This window comes from Eschrichtius robustus, chromosome 15 (assembly GCF_028021215.1).
Source record: "Eschrichtius robustus isolate mEscRob2 chromosome 15, mEscRob2.pri, whole genome shotgun sequence".
Classification (NCBI taxonomy): Eukaryota; Metazoa; Chordata; class Mammalia; order Artiodactyla; family Eschrichtiidae; genus Eschrichtius; species Eschrichtius robustus.
Window position 1 is genome coordinate 89,321,151 of NC_090838.1, and position 27,730 is coordinate 89,348,880.

Here is a 27,730-nt window from a genome sequence, read left to right on the forward strand (position 1 = left end):
AGGCAAAGTGCAAGCATGTATTGACCGTTCCTCTCTACTTTCTGAGGGAGGGAGGGACAAAGAGAAAGAGAGAGAGAGAGAGAGAGGGAGAGAGGGAGGTGGAGAGAGAGGATTGGCTAGTTGAAATTGGCAAGCACAAAGGAAAAGTCCAGAATTTTGGGTCCTTGCAGTGTTACAACAATTGAGAGTTTACAGATTACAGACAATAGGAAATAAGACTGAAAAAGGCCTGTTAAGACTTACCAGGTCAACTCAGTTTTGAGGACAATACAGATGATGGATGTGATGTTGCTGTCCAAGTCTTGGTTTAGACAGCTTCAAGATAACTGCTAATAAACTGACAGGGAGATTGGCTTGAGGGCAAGGAAACAACCATGCAATTCCCCCGTCCTTCCTGTGTACCTGCCACCCCCAGGCCTGGGCGGCCCGGTTCAGCACTTGCCAGCCTCTACTCCGCCGCAAGCTCGCAGTTCTGCTCAGCTCTGAACCCCAGAACCCTGACGGATGCAGCGCTTGGCATGTCCAAGGGGCTTGGAAGAGGTACTGTGAAATAACACATTTTATGGCAAGACAAGAAAAACTTAAACGTGAAAAATCTTCTCTGCCCTTTGGCCTCTTCCCTACCCTCTACTGTGCATTGTGTCTCTGCATTAGGCACTGACCAAACCTCCCCATCGGCAGAAATACCTGCTCAGCCATAAAGAGCAACGTTCTCCTAGCACCACCAAGACAGCTCCTTAAATGACAACGTTCTTTCTTAATCTTGCAAAGGGTCACAAGGACCCACCACTTTGTACCTGAAGATCTGGATTGTGTAAACTGTCAACAGTACATCATTTAATGTATAGCCCTCTGTCTCCAAAAACTTATGTTAACTGTGCTTTGACTTCTAATGGGCAGAATAGCTCTCGGAGTTTTCTGAGAGGCTCTTCCCGGGTTATAATCCTCCATTTGTCTCAAATAAAATTTTCCATTTCTTTCTTAGATCGACTGATTAAATCTGTCATCAGCAGTACCTAGAACAATTTAAATTTCATCAAAGAGGTGGCAAGGCTCTTTGTCCAAAGTTTGGCTGCATCTTGATCATTTTCCCCTTCTCGTCCCGCTTTCTGCAGTTACCTGCTTCCGGAGGTTCCAGTTAAATGGGCTAAGCTGGGGATGAGTGGGGAAGTGGGGGTGGGGTGTGGTGAGGGGTAGAGTGTGAGCGGACGGGAAACCAACATCCCCCAGTAACCCTCTGGGACCCTGTCCCCGGTCGGCGGTTCTTTTTCCCGGGACCCCTCCCCGCCCTCCCCCCCACCCCCCAAACAGCCACCTGGGCCCCTGGCATGTGGGGATCTGCCATCTCTGTGTGCACTCAGCACTAGGGAAACCAAATCTCGCCTCGGCTCTGGGCATTTCACTGTTAACGGTTTCCAACGTAAGACCCATGAAACTTAAAATGTGTGAGAAGAAAAGAAATCCAGTAAGAGAAAAGGGACCTAAGACACAAGCCTATTAAGTCAACCTAATATTATTAAACTTCCAAATTCAGGAACTGCCCTCCCTGCCTTAAGACCGCTTCTTGGAGGCAGAGTTGCTTCTTCTGTTTCTTTTTGAATCAGGCTGACACTACTTCTGAGTGCTCACCTGCCCATTTCCTGCGGGGTCGCCCTTTCTAGCTGCCGTCTCCTCCTCCCCCTGCCCCGCCAGGTGTCTCCCCTGGGAATGAGCTCCGCTCCACCCCACAGAGACACTCCTGCATCAGGTGCAGAATGATTTCAACAAGACTCTGCTAAAACGTGACGGAAGAACGACTGATCCTGCAGCCTCTGCGTGTCAGCAGAGCGTGACAGGCCACCACGCAGGCTGCCCCTCCGTCGGCGTGGCGGGCGGGCACGTGAGCCCCGCTCCTCCACCGCTGGCTCACCTGCAGCCATCACGCAGGCCCGCGTGCCCCTCACCGTCGCCAGGCCTCGGGGACGTCGCGTCCACGCAGCACCTGCCCTGGAACCGCGGCCCACGTCAGGTTGGCACGTGTTTGTTGATTTTTTTAATTTCATGTTACTTTCACATTTACAAACTCAGGAAGTCACACTGAGAAAGGGACGGCGGAGGCTGCCTGGAGGAAAAGCCAGGCTCCTGGGCGCTGTGCAGCCTGAGCGCTTGGGACTTTTCGCGGGGAAACTCTCCCGTATCTCGAGGGGCCTCGCTGTCGGACGGCATCTGAAATGGTAGCCGTGGGCTGCTCCTCAGAGCCTGGAAGGTGCGTTACTGGGGCTGCCTCGGCCCAGGATTTTATTGCTGGTGAACTTGATTATCCAACTTACAGTCCAGGACGACGGCATCATCAGAAATGGGTCCCGTGGTGCGCATTTTGCTGAGACGCAAGGAGACTGAAATGTGTAAGCTGCACTGATTGGGCAATACTGGCATGTTTGCCTGTGCTTGCCTTTGGCCCCCAGGAGGGCCTGGCCTTGGGGGAGACAGGTGGAGACCCCCCCCCATGCCCACGGGCACCCCCCCCGTGCCCATCCACACGGGACCATCAGAGACAAGAGGCAGACAGTCATCAGGGTGGACGTGCCCAAGTCCAGGGCAGCCTGAGCTCCAGCACCCGGCCAGCTCTGCCTCTTCCCAGGCTCCCTTTAAGGTCCCCAGAGATGTTCCCTTCCTCAGGTGGGAAAAATGTACACTCCCCTCACTTTCCAAAATTGGATCTCTTGGGCTGAATGAGATAATCACTTGGCAGGCAGAGGTCTGGAAGTCTGGCCCGGCAGCATACAGGCATGTATTCTGAAGAGATGGACTACTTGAGAGTGACCTCGAGTCATCCCTGAACTTCTCAGAACAAAACAGTCATGGAAAGAAGGGTCTGCCTCTGTGATTATAGTGGCGCCAAGATGAAACCCAGAGGTGTAATTACTCAGATTTGACCCTATCTCGGCCCCTGGGATGTGTGCAGACCACTGGCTCTTCCATCTCTCCTGAAAGCGCTGGGTGCCGTGTCTACAATCCCCTGGGGACGGGCAGGACCGCCCCACCGTCTGGGGGAGCTGCAGGCGTCTGACAACCGAGGGAGGTGACTCGAGGCTGTATGATTTTTCCTCCCGTCTGTGCGACTGCAAATGTTTAGTCTCTTTCCCCTCTGAGGAGAGCAAAGGCCTGATGGCACTGGGGCTGGGGGGGGAGGGGGGCAGGGCCCGCCGGGCACCTTCTGTCCAAACTAGGTCATAACGGTCAGGGTCCAGCTTCACTGGCCAAGGCACACCCAGGTCCACGGGAACTGAGGAGTGTTCAGGGGGAGCGTGACAGAGCAAAGTGTCATTTCTGTGCCCAGATCTCCACCTGGTTAGCCTCTGGTCTAACAAAGATACTTGAACTCACAGTCCTACACATTAGTTTAGCAAAAAATCTGGCTTCTGATACCCAAAGAGTTTAAAGTCCCCTTCAAACCGTGCATAGAGGCGCCGGATGTCTCGTTTGCTGATGCCCAGAAAGTAGTGCTCGACTTTGGTTCTGTTATACGCGGTGATGCCCGGGGGGATGGTGGGGTAAGACACCAGGTGGTCTATGCCAGCCTCTTTCAAGATGTACGGGGCGTCGTCCTCCAGGGTCTCGTGGTGACCGATGACGCTGTACTTGATCTCGCAGGGTGCGCACAGTTCCACGTATGTCACCCAGTGGATGATGTGGTCCCCAAACTGAAGGTCCAGCCACCTATGGTTCGGATCACCCAGGTAGCGCACGAAGTCCTCAAACTGGATGCCCCTGGTCTCCGTTCGGTTCCTCCTGTACTTCCTGATGATGCCAGGGGCAATCTCGTGCCTGTACCAAGGCTCAAAGCGGGGGTTGTGAACAAACTTATCCTTAAACGCAGAAATCAGTCTCTCGAAGGGATCTCTTACGATAAAAAACTTGAAGTATGTCTTCAAGCTAAGGGAAAAAAATGAAGATGAAGAAGTTAACCTGATGCTGCTGGTGGTGCTGGCTGTGGGTTGTGAGGAAGAGTGAAGCGTGACGGCTGGAGCAGTGGCAGCCACCAGGCTGAGCCCTGTGCCAAGTGCACTGCATGTGGCTCTTACTTAATCCGCACAGCCACCCTTGGAAGCAGATCCTGTTATGAACCCATTTTACAGGTGAGGAAATGGAGGCTCAGAGACCTTAACTGTCCAAGACCACAGTACTCATCACCCTCGGGGCTGCTGTGAAGACATCTATTTAACCCATGTTTTGTTTCACTTGAGTAGTTTGAAACTTCAGGAATGTTTAAAAGTTTTGTTCCTGTGCAGAAAACCGTTAAGGGCAGGAACCCTGACTGAGTTAGGAACAGCCGAGGGCTGAGAATGACTCTAAGGGTACATCTTTAAAAACTCAATTCAAAATTTCCAGGGGAAGGAAAATGGGGGGCAGAGTAGGGGGGGAAGAGGAAAGGCAGAGTGAGGCTCCAGGCTCCAGCTGGCAGAAGGGGGTCTGGGGGAGCTGCCAGTGGGGGGGTGGCGGCGCAGGGGCACCCCCGTGAAGGGCCTGTACCGACAGTGACAGAGCGACGACGGCACTGCTGTGATTCCGTGCGCTCACCCAGGCCACAGACCCTCTCAGCGCTGCAGGTCTCAGCGCGTCTACTCTCACAAAGCCCCGCAGGATCGCTGCTGAGGGGGGTGACAGGACCGCCCTCCCCCGGGAGGGTCTCTGACCTGGCATTTGACACCTGCCTTCTAAGGCTGTACACGTTGGCAAGAGTGAGTAACCAACGCCGGAAGCAATGAAAATCAAGTAGCTGAAAAGCAAGGGAGGTCAAAGATCATTCGGTGCCCTGACACTGACTAGCGTATTATGTACCTGTTCCTTTTAAACCTCGATCTATGGGGCCATGTCACAGCTGCCAAGACAACTGTCCAATCAGCTAAGGAATTTTCCCGATGCCAGTCTCCCTTCTTGCTGTGGTTGGTGAGGCCTGTCTCTCTCCACCTCTGCCGGGTCCAGCCGACCCTGCCACCCCCCAGGGGCAGCTGCCGCGAAGGCAGGCGTAACACCTTGGGAGAAAATGAAAAATGAAGTGGGGTTTCCCTGCAACCTAAATCCCTTTCTTATGAAATGAAGGTCATATTCAGTAAGAACTCCATAAAACTTAACAAAATCAGAGCAGAACAAAAACGACCACTCATTTCTATAAGACAGTTACACAACCTTCATTTTAATGGCCTGCATGAAGGTTAGGGTGGAGAAGACATTCAGAAGTTCTCACAAAGACGTGAATTTAAATGCACTGAACGCTGGGCGTATGCCCGGCTGCCTCTCACCAACCCAAACCAGTAGCTCTTGGAGCCATCTGGGAAACACGCCAAGTACAGAGCCGAGCCTGGGGGGTTTTACCAGCATCCCCCACCCCTGCTCCTACCGCTTCTGAATTTCTGCATCGCTGAAGGAAGAGAGACGCGGGAGGCCGTTCTTCTCGTGGTCGTGCACCACGCTTTCAGGGATCTCTTCGATGGAAGGAAAGGCTCCTGGGAGGCAAACAGGGAGAGGGCGTGTTGGGGATGCGGCCTTTAAAGACAGATGCCCGTCTCGAAGCCCGGGCCCGCGTTCCCCACGGGCCATCCCAGTATCCACGTTTAGGTCTTTGAATTTCAACTGCTTCTGCGGGCAGGATGAGAGTGAAGGAAAGCTTCTGGTGATCCACAGGCCATCTGGAGGGAACAGACGAGTTAGGAGGAGGGAGAGGGAGGGAGCAACGGCTACAGCAACGAGCACCTAAATCGGGTTCAATCTGCCACAAAAGAAAGATCAGTGCCTGCAAGCAAAATGCCCAAAACCTGCAGTACTGACTCTGCTCTGGAACTGGGGGAAACTGCCAGAGAATTGGGACCATGAAACCCACAGCTAGCAGAAATAAAGACACAGAGGTAGAGATCAAATGTATGGACACCAAGGGGGAAAGCGGGGGTGGGTGGGATGAACTGGGAGATTGGGATTGACATACAGACACTATTGATACTACGTATAAAATAGATAACTAGTGAGAACCTGCTGTATAGCACAGGGAACTGTACTCAGTGCTCTGTGGTGACCTACATGGGAAGGAAATCCAAAAAAGAGGGGATACATGTATACGTACAGCTAATTCATTTTGCTTTACAGTAGAAACCAACACAACATTGTAAAGCAACTATACTCCAATAAAAATTAATTTAAAAAAACCAAAACAACAACACACTGCTGATTCACGCCCGCAGCCCCGGCTCGGGCCCATCACTCCCAGCGTGACATCGCCCGGGCCTAAGAGGTTCCTAGGTAACCTCACAGCATCCCAGACTGGCAGCGGCCAAGATGTTTGGTGCTGGACAAGTCAGGCTGATGCTGTGGGAGTGATGTGATGTATTTGAAGCACGGCTCAGAGGAGGACAAGGAGTGTCTGAGGAGAAGGCAGGGCAGGACCGAGAGCCACAGCTCCTGGTCCAGGCTGCAGAGTGGAACCTGGGGGGCCCATCCTAGGGTTGGAGGGTTGGGCAGGTGCTTCACTCTTTTCTCAACTTAGACAAATGGAAATAAAGCATCATTGTGCTGGGGTGCTACCCAAGCCGCTGCAATCCTTCATGTGCATCTTTGTGTTAACCCTGCCATGTTAAACTCAGAGTCTGGCAGGGAAGGATCTCTGTTGGGCCATCTAAGCAGTGATCACAGCCTCCACAGAATATTTAAGCCCCGACCCAGAACCCTGTGCTAAGTACAGTGGATGGATGGCTATAAAACAAGCAAGATGCACATCTGTTCTCAAGGGGCCGACAGAAGAGCCAGCTCTGTGGATCTGCACCTGGACCTGCTCTGGTACCTGTCGCCATGCAGGTGCATCTAAGGACAGCTGAAGGCAGCCCCGGGACTGTCCTTTTCCTATCATATGGCCTGGCGAACCGCTCCCGTTTCTATCCCGCCCTCATCAACGGGTTCTTCTTCTTCAAAGTCTGATGCGTCATACAGTGATAGCACATCTGTAAGACTTTTGTACATTTGTTGTTTTAAATCTGATTTGTAAGCTCATTTGCCAATGTCAAAAATCCAACATACTGTCTGATTACTCAAGAAGTGCATTGATTATAACCAGAAGATGAGGCGGGTGTCTCCCTTTTCTTCCCCAACGAACCAGCGAAGAGGCCAAATGACAGCCAACCCTGACACCACCTCTGAGAGCAGCAGCAGGCCTGGGGGGCTGGGGGACGGAGAGCCCAGGGCCATGTCCCATGGGGCTCCGAGGTCTGATTCCTGATCCAGGAGTCACACAGCTGTCTATTGGAACTATGTTTCTTTTGAAGCTGAATTTAAGACAGAGCCCATAATTATCTTGGGTCAATTCAGGGTAATCGGAGTTTAAACAAACACAGTGTCTGAAAAGAGTGGTGAGGAATCAAAGCCTGTGGTGCATGAGGGCGCTTTCCAATGACCTAATTTGTTCCCGAGTAAACACCACATTTCCTGAAGCGGGCGGATTAAACCTCCGCATATGGATGCTCTGTGTAAGACGGGGACGACTGCAGGTGGGGAGGCCCCCAGACCCACCGGTGTCTGGGTGCGGGTCCTTCTCGGCACAGGAGGGCAGCTGTGAGGACAGCTGCTGGACGGCCCAGTGAGTGTGGAGCCCTGACCTCCCAGGACAGAGTGGGTGACTCGTAAGAATCAATGCAGGGACTGAAGAGAAGCAACGGGACCAACCGGGCAGGCAGAGACAGGGGAGCCAGGAGGCCCTGACCGTGGGTGCGGAGCACCTGGGTGAACCCCGCCAACTTCTAACGTGGACACGAACGGGAAAAACGCCAGCACACTGTCTGTGAGTCACCGGCCCTCCCTGGGCTCCTCTCTCGGCCGCCCCCCCCCCGACTCCCCCGCCCTGGCCCCGGCCACCCTCCCCGCAGACCCTGAGGTCCCGCGAGGACGGACCCCGCCGGGCGCTGCACGCACCGTTCAGCACGATCAGCACTTTCTTCCACTGGGTGTTGCCCACTTTGGGGGTCTGGCAGAAGAGGATCTTGTGCTTGTCACAGACGAATAACCGGTCGAGGACAAACCTGGAGACGGCGGTGTGTGAGAGGTTCCTCAGGGTGTCCTCCCTGCACACGTTTCTGACGAGCTCCAGCCGCTGCGTATAGACCAAGGGGTGAACGAGCCGCCCTCCCGGCAGCACCTTCCCGGTCAGCTGCAGGGAATGGAGACAAAACGGGCACAAGGGCTTCATTAGCAGCACTGGGCGTGCCGGGCATTAACTCACGGAGGCCGGAGCCTGGGGGCTGTCCCCACAGAAGCAGCAGGACGGAGGGCGGCATGAGTCACCGCGGTGGCCCGGGGTTCAGGCTACGTGGATGCGCTGGACCACAGTGCAGCCAGAGACGGCTGACCCTGTCTCCTCATCCTCAGCTTGGACAAACCGCGGGGCGGGTGGGCTGTCTGCCTGCCGCTGTGCTGATGGCACAATGGCCCATGATTTCCTGGCAACGGCAGGATATCCTCCATTCAGCGATTTCAGGGAAGGCCAGCTTCTGCCCCCTCGCTCTCCCTCCATGTAACCTGAGTGTAAGAATGTGGACTGTACCTAAGAAACCGCTGTCTACACAGACGGTGGCCGTTTTGAAGATCATCTGGTACATTGGTGTATCTGGTTTATTCATTTAAGAAAACACCTTAGGTCATTCAGTATGGGTTTTAAAAAGGCAGAACCATGATTCCACTTCCTCAGGGCTGACCACACAATTATGTTTCTCTGACATGCGGCTTCAGGTGCGGAGAGGGCCTCTGTCTGGCAGTCAGGTCAGTGGTACCAGCGGTTTAGCTGCTGTGAGCCGGTGATGGAGCCCATCAGCACTGGTTCTGCTCTAAGGAGTCATGAGACCAGGTGAGAAGATCCACGTGAACTGTGGGGGGAAGGCTGTGATGCCAGAAACACAGGTGTGTGCTGTCTAGACTTTGCTGGATTCTTTCTGTTGACCTTACGTGCAGCTCACAGGCAGGACTGTCCCTTCTCTGAGTTTAATTCTGGGCTGATAAACATCTTTAGAGCTGGCTCTCCTCACCTCATTTCTTCCTGCATGAGGGCAACCTGAACCTTCCATCCAGACCCGGCACAGGGGTCAGCAGGGGGAGAAGGGGGTCTCAGGAGTGCGCCCCTCACCTTGGCTGGGGAACGATTAGGAATTTACGTGCAAAAGGAGCCTGGGGAGAAATTGGAGTCAGAGTGTCAAGGAAGGTGAGCACGGGGTGAAGGTCAGCGGCCCTGGGCTCTGCTGCTAACTCCCCCGTGACCCTGGATGATCAGCCTTTTTCCTACCCTCAGTGCTCTCATCCACACCGCCCGGAGGCTGGACTCACTGCCCCGTAACTCTCAAGTTCCAGGATTCCCAGGACTCGGGGGCAGAGATCTTTTCCCCCGGTTTCCTCCCGACTCGCCCAACATCCCCAATCCACCCATCACAAAGCTCATTCTCGGCTGGGCGGGAACTCAACACAGTCAACACTCCAGAGCACCCACGATGCACAAGGCCCACCGACCGTGACTCCCAGGCCAGACACTAAAAACAAGCGGAAAGGTGCAGAAGCAGCGACTCTAAAGCCGAGCACGACAGTAAGTGGAAACCAGCTGACGAGGGCAGGGAGGGAGGGGAGGCTGTTCCCTGTGATGGGGGACCCGCTGGGGCCGGAGGGGTGAGCAGGTGAGAGGGAGACGCCAGGGAAGAATGGGCAGAGGGGTCAGTGCCGCGGCCTGGCTGTGCCCACCTTCAGCTCCTCAGGGAAGTGCGTCTCTCTCAGCGACCTCCCCGCGTCGGGCGCAGTGGTCAGGAACAGAAACTCCTGCTTAGCGCTGTAGGCTAGGAGACATAGAGAGGTTAAAACGTCTTCCCCGTGGAGGGGCAGACACTCCGATCAGTGCCACAGCCCAGAGGCCCCAGGAAGAGACCCGCACAAACACACCCAAGTGATAGCTGACAAGGCGCAAAAGCATCTTTTCAACAAATGGTATCCGAGCAACTGAATGCCCCCAGACAAAGAAGGAGCCTTTCCCTAAACCTCACCCTTTATTCGAGATTAGCACTTAAATGTGAAACAAAAAACTATAAAACGTCTTAAAGAGCATAGGAGTAAATCTTTGGAAAAACTGATAAACTGAATCTCATCGAAATTTAAAACCTTTGCTCGGCAAAGACCCTATGACGAGGATGGAAAGACAAGCTACAGATTGGGAGAAGCTACCTGCAAACCACACGTCTGACCAAGGACTGGCATATCTAGAATATGTAAAGAGCTCTTAAATCGCAACAGTAAAAAAAAAAAAACGTAAACAATCCCATTAGAAAATGAGCGAAACAGGAACAGACATTTCACCAAAGAGGATCTAGAGGTGGAAAAGGAACATATGAGAAGATGTTCAACGTCATTAGTCATCAGGCAAATGCAAATTAAGACCACAGTGAGATACCACTGCACACCTATCAAAATGCCTAAAACAAAAAACAGTGAAAACTCCAAATGCTAGTGAGGATGCAGAAAAAGGAATCACTAATACATGGTTGGTGGGAATATAAAATGGTACAGCAGCTCTCAGAAACTCTAGAAGCAGCAGTTTCTTCAAAAATTAAGCATTCAACTACAATATGACCCAGCAATTGCATTCCTGGGCATTTACCCCAGAGAAATGAAAAATTATGTCACAAAAACCTATACACGAATGTTCACATCAGTTTTATTTATGATAGCCCCAAACTGAAACAACTCAGCTATCCTTCAACAGGTGAATGGTTAATCAAACACTGGTACATCTGTACCATGGAATACTGCTCAGCACTAAAAAGGAACAAACTATTGATACACACAATAAATTGGATGCATCTCCAGGTGACCATGTTGAATTTAAAAGGCCAATCCCCAAAGGTCATATACCATATATAACATTCTTGAAAGGACAAAATGATGGAGAGAAGAACAGATTAGTGGTTGTCAAGGGGGGAGGGGGCAGGGGTGGGGGATGGGGGATGGGGAGAGGGAGGTGGGCGTGGCTACAGAAGGGCAACTGCAGGGATCCTGGTGGTGATGGAGATGTTGTACATCGTGACTGCATCCTTGGCAATACCCTTCTTGTGACTCTGCACTGTGGTTTTGCAACGTGTTACACTGGGGCAAAAGAGTAAAGGGTACATCGGACTCTCTTATGTACAACTGCACATGACTCTACAACAATCTCAAAATTAAAAGTTTAATTAGGGAAAAAAAGCCAAGTCAGCAGTCAAGTTAGTGCTTACACATTATTTTTGAAATTTATGGGAACTGAAATTAGACTAGAGGAGTCTTACAAAACGCTAGACCAGAGTAATCATTTACAACAAACTGATTTGGGGGAAAACCTTCGGGCAGAATTTGAAGATAACTGTCAGATCTCTACAATCAAAGAAACACTGCTCTCAAAATTTTGCACAGCCTAGAAACATAATTTGAATAAAAAAGTAGTTATCAAAGCAAAGCACAGAAATCAGCATAAAAAAGCACAAGCAGAGGCACATTTCACTTTGTTAGAAACATCAAAACCAACTCCTCTGGGGTCATTACTACCTACACTTCGCAGGCTCCACTGCAACCTCCCCGCCTTCAGTCTGGCTGTTAAAACACCCGCGCTCCCCAGCCAGCCCCGCCACGAACGAGCCCCACCCTGACGTCCTCCCAGTGCAGAGGGGAGAAACCCATCCTCCCAGAGCCCCGTCAATAATAATAACCGGCTTCCCTGGTGGCGCAGTGGTTGAGAATCTGCCTGCTAACGCAGGGGACACGGGTTCGAGCCCTGGTCTGGGAAGATCCCACATGCCGCGGAGCAACTAGGCCCGTGAGCCACAGCTACTGAGCCTGCGCGTCTGGAGCCTGTGCTCCGCAGCAAGAGAGGCCGCGGTAGTGAGAGGCCCGCGCACCGCAATGAAGAGTGGCTCCCGCTTGCCGCAACTAGAGAAAGCCCTCGCACAGAAAAACGAAGACACAACACAGCCAAAAAAATTAATTAATTAAAATAATAATAATAATAATAATAATAACCCATCTCTCATGCCTCTGAGCTCTCCGACTCCAGTAGAAATCTCGGCCGCACACCTCTGTGAATCCCACGGAAATCTTTTTTCCTTTTTCCTGTGTTTGAGTTGAAATGCAGCCCTAACCACAGGTGCGCACAGGAGCTGCTCTGCACCTGCCGTGAGGACGGGAGGCACCATGCACCGTGTGAAGACAGACGGGGCAGCAGTGCCCTTGGCCCCAAGGCTCCAGAACGCACCCCGAGGGCCAAGAGGCCAGCGTCCAACCTCCTCCTCCGCCTCCGCCTCACCTTCGAGCGCCAACGTGCTCAGGGAAATGGCACCTCCCACTCCTGTCTGGTCACCTCAGGTGCCAACGTCCCTGACCAGCACGGCGATGCGCAGCACTTCCACAGGCCGCACGGGTTCCCAGAAACCTAAGCTTCCTTACTGACATTTTAGATGGACAACGCAGCCTGAATTCTAAACAACTGACGTAACAGTGAATTTCTGAAAAGCGCTGATTCCACACACTCGGAAGCATCCAGAACGGGCTCTGGGAGCTGTGGGGCAGCTCACCTTCCAGCCACACGTGCTGGCCATTCGTCCGCCAAGTTTTAACTTTTTCTTTTTTTTTTTTTTACCTTGAACATCCTGGTATTTGCTCCCCAACTCCCCTCGAACCCAATTCAACTAGATTCAAATAAAACTGACAGCACACCTTAGGTCTGGTTTTGCTTTTCCACTGCTTTGCTGACAACCATGTATTTTCAGCGGGTGCCGCTGTCACCACTGTGATCAAAGAGCAGATCCCTACCCCACCCTGACCCCCAGGGGTGAGACGCCAGCTTCAGGCCCAAGGATTCTGCTCAGTAGGTACCATCAGCTGTCTTCATAACATATGAGCTGCTTTCCTTATAGACATCATTGTATTTGTTTTACAAAATGTCTTTAAATTTGCCACGTGCAGTACTGCCTTGTTTTTCTAGACAGGCTTGCATCCCCTCAGCTCCCTAACCTGTGTGTCCAGCTGCCCAGGGTCACCACTGCATCACACGCTGGGCAGGGGGCGTGCAGACATCGCGTCACAGGTTTTGACCTTAAGCGGCTGGCAGCTGAGCTGAGGCACAAGATTAGGAAGAAAATCAGTATCTACGCATACACACCAGATTCACATGGATGTCAATTCTGAGTTCAAGTCTCAACACACCATGCCATCAAATTCCCACCACTGAATGGGATTTATTTCCCTATGACAAAGTCTAGTTCAAAACGACACTGAAATCTGTTAAAGAAGGATTCACTGTGGCTTCACTGCTGAGCCGAAGAGAGACCATCACTCTCTCTCTCTCTCTCTCTCACACACACACACACACACACACACGCACGCACGCACGCACACACGGCTTTAAACAGCAGCTCAAGACAAATGTGCTCTTCCTACCCACTGGGTGGTAGGGAACTCACTAAGAACAGGTAGGTGAGAACTGGCTGCTGGAACAGAGCCCACTTCCCAGGGGACAGCGCTGGAAGGAGCTGCCCGTGGACACTGCGGGCACCCAGCTCCCTGAACACTGAGACCATGGATGTGCCGCCCGCTTACAGGGATGGAACTTCCCCGCACGGGACACCACTGTGTGCTAGTTACTTCCTTGTGATGGCAGTTCACAGTGGGCTTCTGATTCCAAAGCAAAAACACTGAACGTGAGTAAAATAGATTCCCACATGAGGAAATCTCTCATGGCCAGACATTGACCAACCTCCCTCGGTTTCCTGTAGGAGCCCGAGATCCACTGCGGGGGTGAGCTGCCTCTCAAGACAGAGGGGAGCCGAAGCCTGAGCCACAGTGCTCCAGGGGACTGAGGCCTGAACTTCTGGGGGGGCCGCTCCCTGCTCAGTCACCCAGACCAGCAAGACGCCATACATGTGAGCTCGCTTCCTGCACCCGAACCCAGCCAGCAGACACCCACCTTCATGATCGCAGCCAGGGACTTGGGGACAATTAGATAAGATCTGTGTGGTCGAGAAAGGCTGGGTTATGTTTGAGCCCAACAACAAAGAGTTAGGGTTAGGGTTTGGGGTTAGGGGTCAGGGGTTAGGGGTTAGGGGTAGGGTCCTCACTCTCAGTCCACAGCATGACGCAGGGCTGACTGCATCCCCACTGAAGACCGGCTCCTCCGTGCTGCCCGAGGGGGAAAGGGGAGCTGGCCGGTGAGCTCTGGCTCTCACGTTCCCTCCAGGAGCGGCCCACCACCACGCTCCCACGCACGGACCCCAGCAACTACGCGGGACGCCCAAGGGCACGAGGACCACCACGCGCCTCATGGGGCTGGAGCCACTGGTGAGACCCTGGTGAGAGCCCCTAGGGCAGCAGCAGACCCTCTCTGCAGATTTTAACACCCTAAGGCCTCTCAGCCTTCTCTGTAGGGTCACCTTCCACCCATTCACTTTCTGCTCCCCTTCCCCGAACCTTCTCAAGCTTCTACACTTTTCTGAAAACACTCAGCATAAAACCTGCCCCATCACAGCAGCGACACCTCGTTTATCAGATGCCCCTGAGATGCGAGGTGCTCTTCAGAGGCCCTACTGCCAGATCATATTCAAACTCAGAGGCACACGTCTTATTTAATTATTTTGTGTGGAATATAAAATATATTACATACACTCCTCATTTTTCAATAAAATAAACCACAAACAATTCAACCTCATGGCTCGCCTTTCAAGTGCCTCCCTTACCAGGAGGTGACATTAAAGGAATCACGAGTGAAATGTGTAGACTTAGTGACACCATTTCATGTTCTCTGCAGCTTTGTTTCTTGTGCAGTTTCCCAGCCATGTTCCCATTGGTGGTCCTCACCTGGGCCCCCCGCCTAGAGATTCTGCCCCCTGGTCTCTGCTGGGCCTGGGCAGCAGGAGGTATACACAGTCCCCACGGGATTATAAAGTGCCCTGGGGACGAGAACCACTGCTCTGACTCTTGACAAGGGGTCTCCACTATCGGTGACATTAGCTGTTGTGGGGAGCAGCCCAGCAGCAAACGGCTGGGCTGAGATCCTCAGCTCAAATTCCAACAACCTTCCCAGACTTGGCCTGTGCTGTCCTGACAGCGGCCCTGGTCCCCCGTGTGACCGTGATTAGCCGTGACACCCCGTGATGCTCTTGGCCACCCCAGATGCCTGCAGCTGTGACTCCACCCTCCCCGGGTTGTGAAAGCCTCTCGGGCTCCTGGAAGATGAGGGTAGGATTGAGATGACAGCCAGCCGGACCCCCATAACGTTACTGACCTGCAACTGCGGCGCTGAGAACCACCCTGGGGGCTGATTTCAGCGCCTCTCTCTTCTGCCTGCAGATCTGCCTTCCAACCTTGCCCCTCTACGGGGAGGATGGAAGCAGGGGGTGTGGGGCACTGGGCAGCCTCAGCACAGCCGAGGACACCCCCGGGGGCTCTCCAGGACGAGCAGGGCCCGGAGCCCGCTGGCCACACAAACGGCACGGGCTGTGCAGCCCCCGGGTGTAAATCAGCAAAACGACTGGTGTGATCCTTTTCTACTTCCCTTCCTCTAGGGCCACCGCCTGCAGGTGGACATGGCAAGCCTCGTGCAGGACAAAGATGCTGTGCGCTTCCTCCCTATCAGGATGGCGGTGCCAGGCCACACTAAGGCCACTCACGAGCCTTTTCAGCATCTCCCGTGCGCCTTGCCTCATGCTGCCCCTGAAGGAGTGGCCTCAGGGTTCAAGATGACTGTCCCTGCAGCTCCTCACTCGTGCCCAGCACCTCACAGGTCACTCACAGGGCCTCACGGTGCCCAGGTCGGGCTTGGAGCTGTCAGAGCAGGGAGCACGCCCATTCCACAGAAAAAATACTAAGGCCCTGGTGAGCAAAGGGCAAGGGCACGAACTAGACGCAGCTCTTCTGAGGCTGGGTTGCGTGCTCTTAATATGTCCTCATCTGAACGCCTACATCAGGTCAAGGGGAGTTAAAAAAAATCCTCGAGGACAACCCAACACACATATATTTAGACCACCTTCCTTCCGGGGCGCTGAAGGTGACCTTCAAACACGTGGCCACCAGCAGGCAGCATCACCGGGCACACAGGCAGCATCTCTCAACGACACCAAGCAGGGCTGGTCCCCAAACCCACAGACTGCGAGGGGAAAGACCCCTTCATCCCCGTCCACCTCCTCTCCCGAACCTCTGCAACATCAAGGATTTGGACGCCATGACCTCCAAGTCCCTTCTGGGTCAGAGTCACTTGATTCTGCGTCACCACTCATCCGAGCAGGTACCCAGGAACAGTACCACAGCAAGGTCTGAATTCGCCAAAATCCACTCCATGAGGAGGTGTACCTACCATCAGGGTCCTTAAAGGTCAGCGTGATGAACTTGCTGGCCACCATGAACATGAAAATCACCCAAAAGCATGTGGCCAACAGAAGCCACTGGTGGTGCATGTTGTCAAATGTCAGCCATTCAGTGATTCTTCCTGGAAAACACAAGCAAAATGGCCCTGCTGCTTACAAATAAATCAATTAAATAGAAGGTAATAAAAGAATGGGCAATTTCAGTTAATAGCCTCAATACAAATATTTCTGAAAATTTTTCTATTGATACCGAGGGTGTTTTGACTTATTATTTAACTTAACATCATATTTTTAATTAATAGCAACTTATCAAGTTGATAATTAAATAAAATTCAAAACACTTTACCGGAAAGGAGCCATTTCTGTTTGGTCTTGGAACACGTGATAAGACTTCACTTCTGCAGAGGTGCCTGTTGACTCTTTCTGGCCCAGGCTACTGTGTCCCTGGCATCTGGCACCTGCCAGGGCCTGGAAGCCGGGGCAGGAGGGGGCCTGCCGCGGGCCGGACCTTTGGGTAATCCTCAGAGGGCAGACGCCATCCTGAGGCGATTCCAAGCAGGCTGGGTTTAAAATCCTGACTCGCTGACAAGCTGCGGCCACACCCACTGAGCTGTAGAGAATCTGTGAAACCCGAGAAACGAACCCCGGAGCGTCCCGGCTCCGCCCACTTGCCGGCCAGAGCCTGCGCGGAACCTCGGGGGCGGGCGTTTCTCAGGCTGTCGCTGTCCGGGAGTGACGTGGGACACCTGGGTCCTCAGCGGGTCACACGGTTACACTCTGCTGCAGGGGACACTGAAGAACCGGAAGTCGCACTCGATTCTTTGCAAGAGAGACAAAAAAGTGCTTCGTGTCACCTTTAACACGGGGCTTCCTGAAGCCAAACCAAGCCACTTGGAGAGAGAGGCCATGCTGGGCTGGGTTGGTGTCCGCCGGCTGTCGGGCCCGTCCATCCCTCCCCACCCCGGGCAGCAGGGAGCTGGTCTGTTGCACGCGCGCTGACGGCAGACAGTTTCGGAGCCTGCGTGCACCTGGCGGGCAGGACTCACGAGGGCCCGGGCGTCGGCCTTCCTCCTGCCTCAACGCCAGATCCTTGCCTCTGAGGCCCTCACTGCGACCTGCATTCCCTCCCGCAAGGGGTTCTCCGGCCTGCGACGGGGAGCTCCCCCCGCGGCCCAGCCCACACCGGCACCTGCATTCTCAGGTCTCCACGCGGCAGGCGCACCATGTTTCCCGGGGTCCCCTGGTAGGGCTGCCACATTAAACACATGAAAACACGGGGTGCCCCGTGAAGTTCGAATTTCAGGTAAGCAAATCATTTTTTAGTATTTAGTATAACTATGTCCCCAGTACTGCGTGGGACACATTTATACTTTAAAAAGCTATCTGCTGTTTCTCTGAATTCCCAGTTTACCTGGGTGTCCTGCATTTTATCTGGCAACACTACCCAATGAGGGGAACACCGCTCCCGCTCTAACTGCCTGAAGCAGCTGGCCTGTCTCTGCAGTCTCCCTGTCCCCTTCTGCCACGCCTCGTCTGGGGCCACGTGGCACAAAGCGGAGCCCTGGAGTGCCCCACCGCTAGCTAGCTCTGGGACTCAGCAAGTCACTTACCCTCCCTAAGCTGTGGCTTTCCGTCCCTGAGACAAGGCCCTCCTCCCTCCAGGATGGTCACGAGGATTAAATGAGAGACTGCACCAAAAGGACCACCTGGCCTGGAGCAGACCCTCTATAAACAGAAATTGGTCAGTCCCTCGGCACCCTTGGTGACTTTCCTATTTAACTGACACATACCTAGAAATTCACCTAACAGTGTGAACTGCCCAAGAGGAGAAGAAAAGAAAGGCCAGACCCTCAGCCCAGGCTACTAGCTTTTCTCTTCTAGAGACAAGGGAGGCACAGACGGCCCAGAGGGCACAGGGCCCCTCAGGGCCGAGTCCGCTGAGCTGGGTCTTCCGAGATGGGGACACTTGGCGGGGTCCATCCCCACCGGTCACTGAGGAAGCCCGGCTTCAGGCCTTTTCTAACAGAGGGGCGGAGGGACCAGTGTGGGCTGGGGAGTGGGTAAAGAGAAAGCGGACAAGCACCAGGCGGGTGGTACACGATGTGCCCAGAGGCATCTGTGTCTGTGCACCAGTTCTCGGGAAGACTGAGGCTAAGGAAGAGGCCCCGGTGCTGAGTGGCCCGGGGCTTGTGATTCACACTGTGCTGTGGCAGAGTGAGCACAGACACAGGGGAGTCACTGGGGGCTGCCCCCCTCACACAGACACCTTACCCTGCAGGGCAGGGCACAGAAGAGCCCCGGGCACTGGCACTCAGCTTTCCCCAGGCAGGTTTGCCGACCTCCGGGCTTCTCGCCCCTGGACGCCACCCAGGCATCAGGCCAGCGCTCAGCACTGCACTTGGGAGGTTTTGTGATTTAAGGATCCGATCTTTCCAATGCGAGCTAGTCTTCTGAAGGGATCTAATTCGAGTCTACCCACCGAGCTGGTTCACCTCCAGATAAAGGTAGGAAGACAAAGAATAAACAGCCTGACATGAAAATGCGGCTCCCACCATCTGCCCTCCGGGAAGCCAGGTGACTTAGGGGCAGGATTTCTACCTCTGGGCTGCTTGGAAAGTGAGACCTGCACTATTGTGAAGCTCCGCCTGCCTTCCTAACCCTGGGTTTTCATTTAAAGTCAGAAGCAACAGCTACTTTCACCCGGCAGCGGGGATGAGGCAGGGGCAGGATTTGGTCCCTTCTTCTCCGTGTTGGTGTCTGGGGGTTAGTCACAGAAGAGCTCTCTGGGCCCTCTACTAGATTAAGACAGAACAGCTGCCTGCATACCCACCAGTGTGTTGGGAGGCCCCTGTGAGACAGAGGCTGCCAAAGCACCTCGGCTGCAATGTACAATGTATCAGCCCGCTTCTTCTTCCAGATGGCAATTTTATTTCCAAAACGTTCCACTTCTAAAGTGACTTCTGCTAAACTCCTACTGCACTAAAACATCCAGAGAGCCCTCTCCCCTTCCAAGCCTGGCCACGGCATCGGGGTCAGGAGATGGGGGGCGTCTGCAAGGCATCCACCGGCCTCTCACCCTCTTCACGGCCCGCCTGGGCCGCGCAGGGACGGTGCCCGGGACACGTGGGGATTGTGATGGGGCTGCAGATCGGGAAAGCTCCGCGTGCGTAAACCCCAGCCCCTGCCAAAAGCTCTTGGGAAGCAGAGTATACGGCCAGCGCTTAGAGTGCAGACCAGACTCAGGCCTGCCCATGACCCCGGTGCCCTGCTGCGGTCCCCGCCCAGGCCACACAGCCTGTGGTGGTCACTGCGGGGGCCTGCGCTCGGGTAGCAGGGGGTGGGGAGTGGGTGGAGCGCTCTCCCAGTCACTGGGCCTCGGAGGGAATTCCCTGGTGGTCCAATGGTTAGGACTCGGCGCTTTCACTGCCAGGGTCCGGGTTCAATCCCTGGTCGAGGAACTAAGATCCCACAAGCCGTGCGGTGCAGCCAAACCAACCAACCAACCAACCAACCACTGGGCCCCGTAAAGGCCAGGCAGGGCCTGCTCCCCCCGCTCCATGGCACACGCAGGCTCAGCCCTCCCTGCTGGCCACCCTGATTTGCCCTCCGTCCTCACCTAGTTTCACTTCCTTCCCGGCACCCACCACAGCCTGAATCTTCTGCTTCCCCTGGTGGCACGTGAGCTCGTGCTGGAGCACCCCGGCCAGCACAGTGCCCAGCGCACCGCAAGGTGACCTTCGCTATTGCTGGATGACGACATCAACCAAGAAACTACCAGGAAGACTTAGGAGAGCTGGCAGGTGCTTTAGAAGACACCTGGCCCAACTCTCCACCCCAGGGTCCAAACTCTCTAAAGTATGAGGCCCCCGTTCAACCTCAAAGTATTTCTCCAGTCTCCACGTGAGTGCTTATATATTTAACATGCGTTAACTGAGACTAGAAAACAACCCAAAGCTACTAGGACCTCACTATTACTTGAAAATAAAATTGTATTATTTTATAAGTCATGCGCTCACATGCATTTGAATAGACATACAACTACTGTTCTATGTCTACAATCTACTGACCAGGGGATAAAGAAATAATGCTGCAGTCCAAAAAAATTTTTTTCTAAATTTTAGATAAAACAATGCTGAAAGGCGGTAAGCCAATTACATAGCTCCAAAGTATCAAGATACATCAGTAAACAAAAAAGGGCAAGTTGCAGAATCGAATGTATGATCCTATTAGTTAAAAAGAATTATATATATATACATGTGAATGTATGTGATTATATATACACGCAAACACACATACATATGTGTGATGCACAGAATAAAATCTTGAGAGGATAAGTGGAGTCATTTTTTACTTCGTACAATTCTGTATTTTAAAAACATTATTGTAATAAGCATATATCCATTTTATAATAAAAACCAATAAAATACAGAAAATACCACCTACATATGCGGACCCAGGTGTTTTTATTTCTGCTGTTTAATTTTTTTCCTACCTGACTACCACCAACAGCAGTTTCCTTACCACTTTGTAAAATGGGGCAAAGGATGGTGAATACTTTTCCAGCCAGGAAAGAATGTGGTGAATGGACAGGCAATATGTATCTGAGTGTTTAGGAAATACATCTCTGTCTTCACTAGTTAGTTTTTAATTCAGTTTTTAAAATGATTTAATATTTAAAACATAGAATAATATAACAAATACTTGTTTTCAGATGCTCAGTTCTAATAGTTCTGCTGTACATACTTGAGTCTTTAAAGGAAATAAAGGGTTACAAATGAGCTGGAGCCCCTGCCTGGCCCTGCTCCCCTCCCTCCCCAGATACCCTCCATCTGGGTGATGACACTTTCACTACATCAAATACGACTCCTCTCATAGAAGCAGCAGGGGTTTGGGAGGCTGGTCGTCCCAGCCCAGATGAAGGCAGGGCAGACTGGGGAGAGGGGAGGCGAGTTTCCCCCGGGCTGCGAGGAAACACTGCATTATTTATTATGCTTTTCAGGGGGGCACATGCGGTGGTAGGGCCGGGTGGACAGATGGACCGTTTTTAAGCGCTTAATTTTTTCTCGTGGTCTATAATGAGAAAATACACAAATCATACACAGACTCAAGTGAAGAAGCTGTCAAGGTAAAAGCTGGTTAAAAATTTAGACGAACCAGGACTTGCTCTCCAAGTCCCATGCTGACCAGAACCAGTGAGACTGAAGCCCGGGCCCCCTCCACAAGCCCCACCCCTCAGGGCCACTATCTCTACGCTTGCGACATCCGACACACATACACACACACACACACACACACACACACACACACACACGAGGAGACGTGCACCTGCATATATTTCGAAGGACACAATAACCGAGAAACGATCATCTACCAAGCTCATCACGAAAAGGTGTCCTCATTCATCCCACAAAACAGGCGCAGGGACACAGCACCAAGTCCCAACCCACCCCCCAACACGCACACACACACGCTCCTTGTCCTTGTGGAGCTGGCAGGCTACCGGGGGGACCCACAGCCACCAAAGACTCTACCTAAGACGATGAGGCAGAGGACGCGGTGCCGTGAGAGGAAAGCACAAGGGCCGCGACCTGGCAGAGGGAGGGCAGGGGCGGCACAGAGACCTACGGGGTGAGGGGCGGAGACCCAGGCACCGGGCTGCAGAGCAGCACAAACGGGGGCCCAGGCGCAGGGACAAGCTTCCCGAGCTCGGCCAGGGAGAAGCCCTGGCAGACGTGGTCAGACAAGGCTGGGCCCTGGGGAGCGGTCGCCTTGGGGGCGAGCGAGGATGGGATACGGTGATCTGACTTACATCTTGAAACTACTTCTCTGGCAGCAGAGTCAGAGGTGTCAAGCACAGCGATCCGCTCAGCCACGCCCCAGCCCCAGGCTCACTTCCACAGGCCGCAGGTGGTGTTCCGATCGGGCCCAAGCAGAGGGGCTAAATGCTCCCCATCACATCACCCTCTAGGTCTCTGAAAACCAGCCAATGAAGCAGTAAGAGCCACAGTACCTGACGGGCTAGGCTCTGACGAATCCTACGGAGGGGTGTGTCCACTTGGCCAGGCAGCGTTTCTGCTCTGCGATCGTCGGCTAAGGGGTCCGACCTTATGTTTAGGGCAGTGGCTCCCAGTCCTGGCTGTGTATCGGAACCACCTGGGGAGCTTCTGAAAACTACAGCAACACCCTGGGCCCCAAGAACACCTGAGCAGAGACAATGCAAACCTGTGGAGGAGGATCTAGGCAAACCTGTGAGGCTGAATCTGGGCGAGTTTGAAAAGCTCTGCTCAGGATGCCAGTGAGCGGCCAGGCTGAGCTGCTTGCTGGTCCAGCCCCCAGGCCTCCTCAGCTTTTACTGCCCCCGCTGCCCCCTGGGGAACTCGGTAAAATGCAGATTCTAGGCCTTTTAGCGTTAACAGCTGTCTTCCCACCACCTCTTTACAGTATGAGAAGGAAAACCCGTAGCAAAAGGGTGTCTGTCAACTGAGACTGTCTACTGAGGATCTGAATTACATGTGCTCTGAATAAACAGCTTCAAGAGGCCTGATTAGAATAAAGACCTCCATCACTGTTCCCATTTACTCTCCTTTCCAGCCCTCCCATCTATAGGTAACCAGCCCCTGTAGAATTTTGGGCTGACCTTGGAAAGCTCAGGAAAATTTGCCCCATTTTTTTTTTCAACAAAAAGAAAGTCATTCCGAATTCCTGTAGCCCCAGCGCCTCCCGGCCTGCCCGCCATCTGCCATCTGCAGTGCTTCCTTGAGCACATTCCCCACGGGTCTGCCTCCCGTCCACGGGCGACAGCCTTGAGGCTCACTGTTTCCGTCTGCAGAGAGTCTGGGGCCTGGCACCCACGGTCCTCCCTCCTCGGCTCTGGAAGGGCCACTGCTCTCCCTGCAGCCAGGTGACAAACAGCCTTTAAAGAGCCTGACATTTTCTGTAATTAACTCTCCTTTGTTCAAGGAGCCAAGACAATTCCCAGCGTGCCTCTTGCAGCTAACAGGGGTGAACCTGAGCGTGCACCCTGGCGGTTTGCAGAGCTTCCCTACTCCTGATCGTTACGTGGGATTTGCACCTGCCAAGACGTCAGGCTCTGAAACTAAGCCAGAAGGTTGGCTCTTTGAAAACCCACAAGGCAGAAGCGGTGGTTAAAGAACTGATGGACATATGGGGAAAGCAGGGTCAGGTATGCAGGAAGACCACTAACCATGCAAGAAATCCTAAGCTGCTTCTCTCTCTCTAAACTGTAAGGAAGACAGCACACATTTGACATGTTTGTAATGACTAACAGTGACTCTGGTACTATTACCAACTTTTGGTGCAAATTCGGCCTCCCTTGCGCTTTCAAAAAGATGCTTTTTGAAAGCATCCGTTTTGCTCAGCTGCCCGTGTTCGAGTTGTTACCCAAGAGCACAATCCTTCTGAATTTGTGCAGAAGAGTTTGACTCCCACCTGCCTAGTTCCACTTGTTTTTCTCCTAGTTCTCCTTTTACTGTGCACATTCACGCCTCCTGTGGCAAATAAGCCCATTTAACTGTTTCAAACAGAGTTAAAAATTTTTTAAAAGCAATTGGCCTAGACGTGGTCTAGTGTGCACACAACCACACAGATAAATCTCACAACCGTGGTGCAAAGGAAATACAGCAAAAATAGAATGAGATATATGACACAGTGCCGTTTACGTAAATTAAAAACGCAAGCACTGAAACCAAAAATACACGTTCTACAGAAACACAAAGAAAGAAAAGGATGACCTTTCCAGTGATTTCTTATGTGGGTGGACGAGAGGAAATGAGACTGAGGAAAGGGAATTAAAAAGGCATCCACAAGTAAACAAAACGAGGGGCCCTGCGGACATCGGTAATGGTAACCGAGGAGTTAACCTCCATTCAACTCCTTGCATGTGAAGGAGACAGAGGGACAGACAACTAGACAGAGAAAGGAGAGGAGATTTAAAAAACCAAAAAACAGCTTTTCCCCAAATGTCATTCATCCGTTCAGCCATATTTACCAAGGGCTTATTCTGAGCCAGGAGCTGTTCCTGGCTCTGGGGATACAGCAACCTACCCGCCCTGCTCTCATGGTGCTTGTTTCTAATAGAGGCAGACAGGCCATAAACAGATAGAGCCATTAACGCCTAGGATCACACCACGCAGGCGCTAAGTGACACGGTTAATAACACAGGAGGGTAAGGGAGGCAGGGGCACCTCGGAGGAGACGATGTTGAGAAGATGCTCAAACAGAGGGAGGGGACTCATCACGCAGCACCTGGCAAAGAGCTTGGTCCCAGAATCCCCAAAGCAGCAAGGAGGCTGGCATCTCCCGCGCAGAGTGAGCAGGACGGCGGGGGAGTGGCCCAGATGAAGAGCCTTGCCAGGGGCCCTTTACTGAGTTGGAAACTCCTGGACCCCCGCCCTCCATCACCCATGTACCCTGGGGAAAGGATCACCTGCCCAGCGTTCAGTTTTTAAAACATTCATTCAAAACCTATCCAGACACCAAAGGAAACTTCACAAAAAGAATCTGGTCATGCACAAGGACCCGGTAACCCTGGGAGGACAGACAGGGAGAAGGGAAACAAGAGACAGCTGAGGCTGGAGCAGCGGGGACCCTCCACCACCAGCCCTTTCGATTTTGAACTAAAATGTGTTCCCTAATCAACAAAATTATTAAATCACCACTTAAGAAAATAAAATGCTGCGTATGCCTTTATAAAATATATAAAGTCTTATTACAATCACTGTGAGCTTTAAATTCACAGTAAGGGTTTCTCTCAATCTAAGTTCAGAAATTTCCTTTGTCTACTTGGCCGTCGTCATTACAATTGACCACCTCAGAATAACTGCTCATCCTTTAGTGACCAGAATGGAAAGCCACTCCTCACTCTGGCCAGCTGGGGAATGAACTGGAGGTGAAGACAGATTCTCAGGAGTGATGGTGACGAACAGCAAACACGTCTTCGGGGGTCGCTGCAAGCCAGGCACTGCACTCGGCAGGTACCCAGCTCACCTAACCCCCTGCCTAAGCGGGTGCTCCTATCATGATCATGGTTAAGAAAACATTTCTAAGAATCCGTGTACATGCTCCTATTTACGAGTTTAAGCTTCTGGAAATCTCCATATGAGCAAGAAAGGAGAATGCTATGTGACATGGATCTCAGATAACTAGTGAGGTGTCCACAACCTCCCTTCCGTACCTTCTCAGGCCTGGTCCACATTTCCTTGCAGTATCTGCTTTGCCTTGGAGGTTCCTGGCTCCTCCTGTCTCTGTAGGGGACGATTAAGAAAACAAATAAGCACCATTAAAGGTTATGAGATCAACTTACTGAACACAACTTGCTTTATACTTGGGAAACAGTTAACCACTTTGATTTTTCAAGTATATTTCGCACGCCAGGTCTCTTACAGAGGGGGGTTATCTTTGGATGGCTTGGCAGATGAATAAATATTCTAAACGTACCAAAAGGGCTAGCCATTTAAAAGATTCTTCCCTGTAACTTAGTATGAAAAAATGAAATACTTTTTGGAGCAAAAATAATCAGATCCTATTATACCTGTTTTATATGTTTGATATTGGGTAAAGGATTCCTGTATAAGATGATCAAATCTTTCAATGCAAGATGTTCACTGGGTTTTGTATTTCTTCAAGCTTTAACACCCTGGTAAATTCTAGCCAAATGTCATATCGTGAATGAATAACTGGAAACAAGCCAAACTCATGGAATTAGAGAGATCACAGATTTAATAGAGTTACCTGGCAAAATAAACATCCAACTCATTTAAAACACAATAGAGCCCGAGCTGTCTGAGATGCTTGGAGCAGTCTAGCTATGCTTCCCTTTACTCTTATGAACTCAATATTAAAAAGAAAAGCAATGTCATGTTACAAAGACGGAAAGATTAAGATGCAGATTCTTCCAGACCTGTATCAGGACAAAACACTCTCTTGGCTTCTAGGATCTCTCAGGTCCTGCATTCACCTCTCTCCCCCGTTTCTATTCTACTGTATAACCTCAAGTATTTGAAAAATGATCTGAATATAATTGCAAATTGCCCAGGATAGTAACTAATTCTTCCTTTTCTTTGTTCAGTTTTGCAAGAACTCCAGTTTCCATTCCAGGGAAGGAGAGAATTTTTCTCTTAGGTATTTTTTGGAGACTCTATCCTTGAGGGTCAAAAGCAAAGATGGAAAGATTTTTCTTTCCATCTTGAAATTCCCATTTGGACCCAAGATGGACTTTGCCCTAATTATAATGGGAAAAAAGAGAGAAGACCATTTCCCTCTTCGTGTCTCTTCCTCTTAACCCAGTGAATGAAAAGAGTGAATAAGCCTGGAGCTAAACGGAGCTGCCTGGTTTTAAGAATACCTGAGACATTTCTCACTCTGGCAGTGAAAACTGACCAATAACCAACTCTTTATGGCCCAAGGCCCCAGACTTGGGGTGTTTGAGACAAAAAACCCCTTTATGACAGTCCTCCCGCTCAGCTAACCAGAACCTGACTGCGCTGCTTTGCACTCAGTGCCCGGCCCTTTCCTGCCTTTTGCAGACGTGGAAAATAACAAGGCAGCTTTTGGAAGATCTGGTTCATCTTCCCAGCCAGAAGTGCAGAAATTTATGCCTCCACCTCCAACTTCTAACAGGCCTCTCTTTTGTCCAAATCTGAGCTGAGGGCACCCGGGATCCTACCTGGCAGGACACACGCATTTCCAACCATCCTTTCCCCTCCCACCCGCCAGAGACGTGCTTAATTGGGCACTTAGGGAAGCTGCACATGGTCCTTCTTCCCCAGCCTCTGTCTGCCTGCTCCCTGCACCCAAGTGGAACATTTTCTTCCTCTTTCCGCCTCCAATTACAAATGCAAATTCTCAGGCAAGGATGAAAGAAATGAACTATGGATCACCGAATATCAATGATGCCACGATCACAGCATCCCCAGCAAGGACGCCGCCTCATTGCATAATTAACGTGATGAAGGTTCTCCTCTTTAACCCCACGAAATAGGGAGGCCCTCAAGTCGCCAAAACACACTGGGATGTCGCTAGCAAAGAGAAGCCGGTTTTCCCCCCGTTTTCCCGTCCACCCGGGGTGTTGTGGGAGTCGGGGTCCGGGAGTACGTGACGCTCACCCCCCGTCCCCCGCCCTTCCCCGAGCTCACCCTCCGAGGAGCCGGAGCCTGTCGCGGTCCTCGGGCCCTTCCGCGGCCCCAGGGGCGAAGCTCGGCGCGGGCCTGGGGGCGAGGCGCGCGGGGTCCCGGCGTCCGGGGAGCGCTGGAGGCCCGCCCCCCCGGAGGCCTCGGCGCCGCCGCCCGCCCGGCCCGGGATGTGGCGGCGGCGGCGGCGGCGGCAGCGCCGGAAGAAGGAAA

General features: G+C 52.4%; 1 protein-coding gene across 5 annotated transcripts; it reads right to left on the reverse strand.

The window, feature by feature from the left end:
* Nucleotides 1–2,017: 2,017 nt before the first annotated feature.
* CHST10 (carbohydrate sulfotransferase 10) lies at nt 2,018–27,688 on the reverse strand. 5 transcript variants are annotated; one of them, XM_068564034.1, is made up of 8 exons: nt 27,524–27,688; nt 25,564–25,633; nt 16,717–17,189; nt 16,361–16,492; nt 9,739–9,830; nt 7,933–8,167; nt 5,381–5,669; nt 2,018–3,915 (listed from the first exon to the last, which is right to left on the reverse strand). In XM_068564034.1, exons 4-8 carry the CDS (start codon nt 16,458–16,460, stop codon nt 3,378–3,380), a joined length of 1,254 nt encoding a protein of 417 aa, XP_068420135.1. In that variant the 5' UTR covers nt 16,461–16,492; nt 16,717–17,189; nt 25,564–25,633; nt 27,524–27,688; the 3' UTR covers nt 2,018–3,377. The 5 variants fall into 5 exon arrangements, with proteins under 5 accessions (XP_068420135.1, XP_068420137.1, XP_068420136.1 ...); XM_068564036.1 differs by having other exon boundaries at nt 5,381–5,486; nt 27,524–27,684; XM_068564035.1 differs by lacking the exon at nt 16,717–17,189.
* Nucleotides 27,689–27,730: the final 42 nt, after the last annotated feature.

Excerpts from the sequence above, each read along its gene's own strand:
- CHST10 (XM_068564035.1), bottom strand. The coding sequence starts at position 16,460 with ATGCACCACCAGTGGCTTCTGTTGGCCACATGCTTTTGGGTGATTTTC. Across the intron at positions 9,831-16,360 it reads GACCTTTAAGGACCCTGATG|CCTACAGCGCTAAGCAGGAG; the intron begins GTAGGTACACCT and ends TATGTCTCCTAG. Across the intron at positions 8,168-9,738 it reads ACTTCCCTGAGGAGCTGAAG|CTGACCGGGAAGGTGCTGCC; the intron begins GTGGGCACAGCC and ends CATTCCCTGCAG.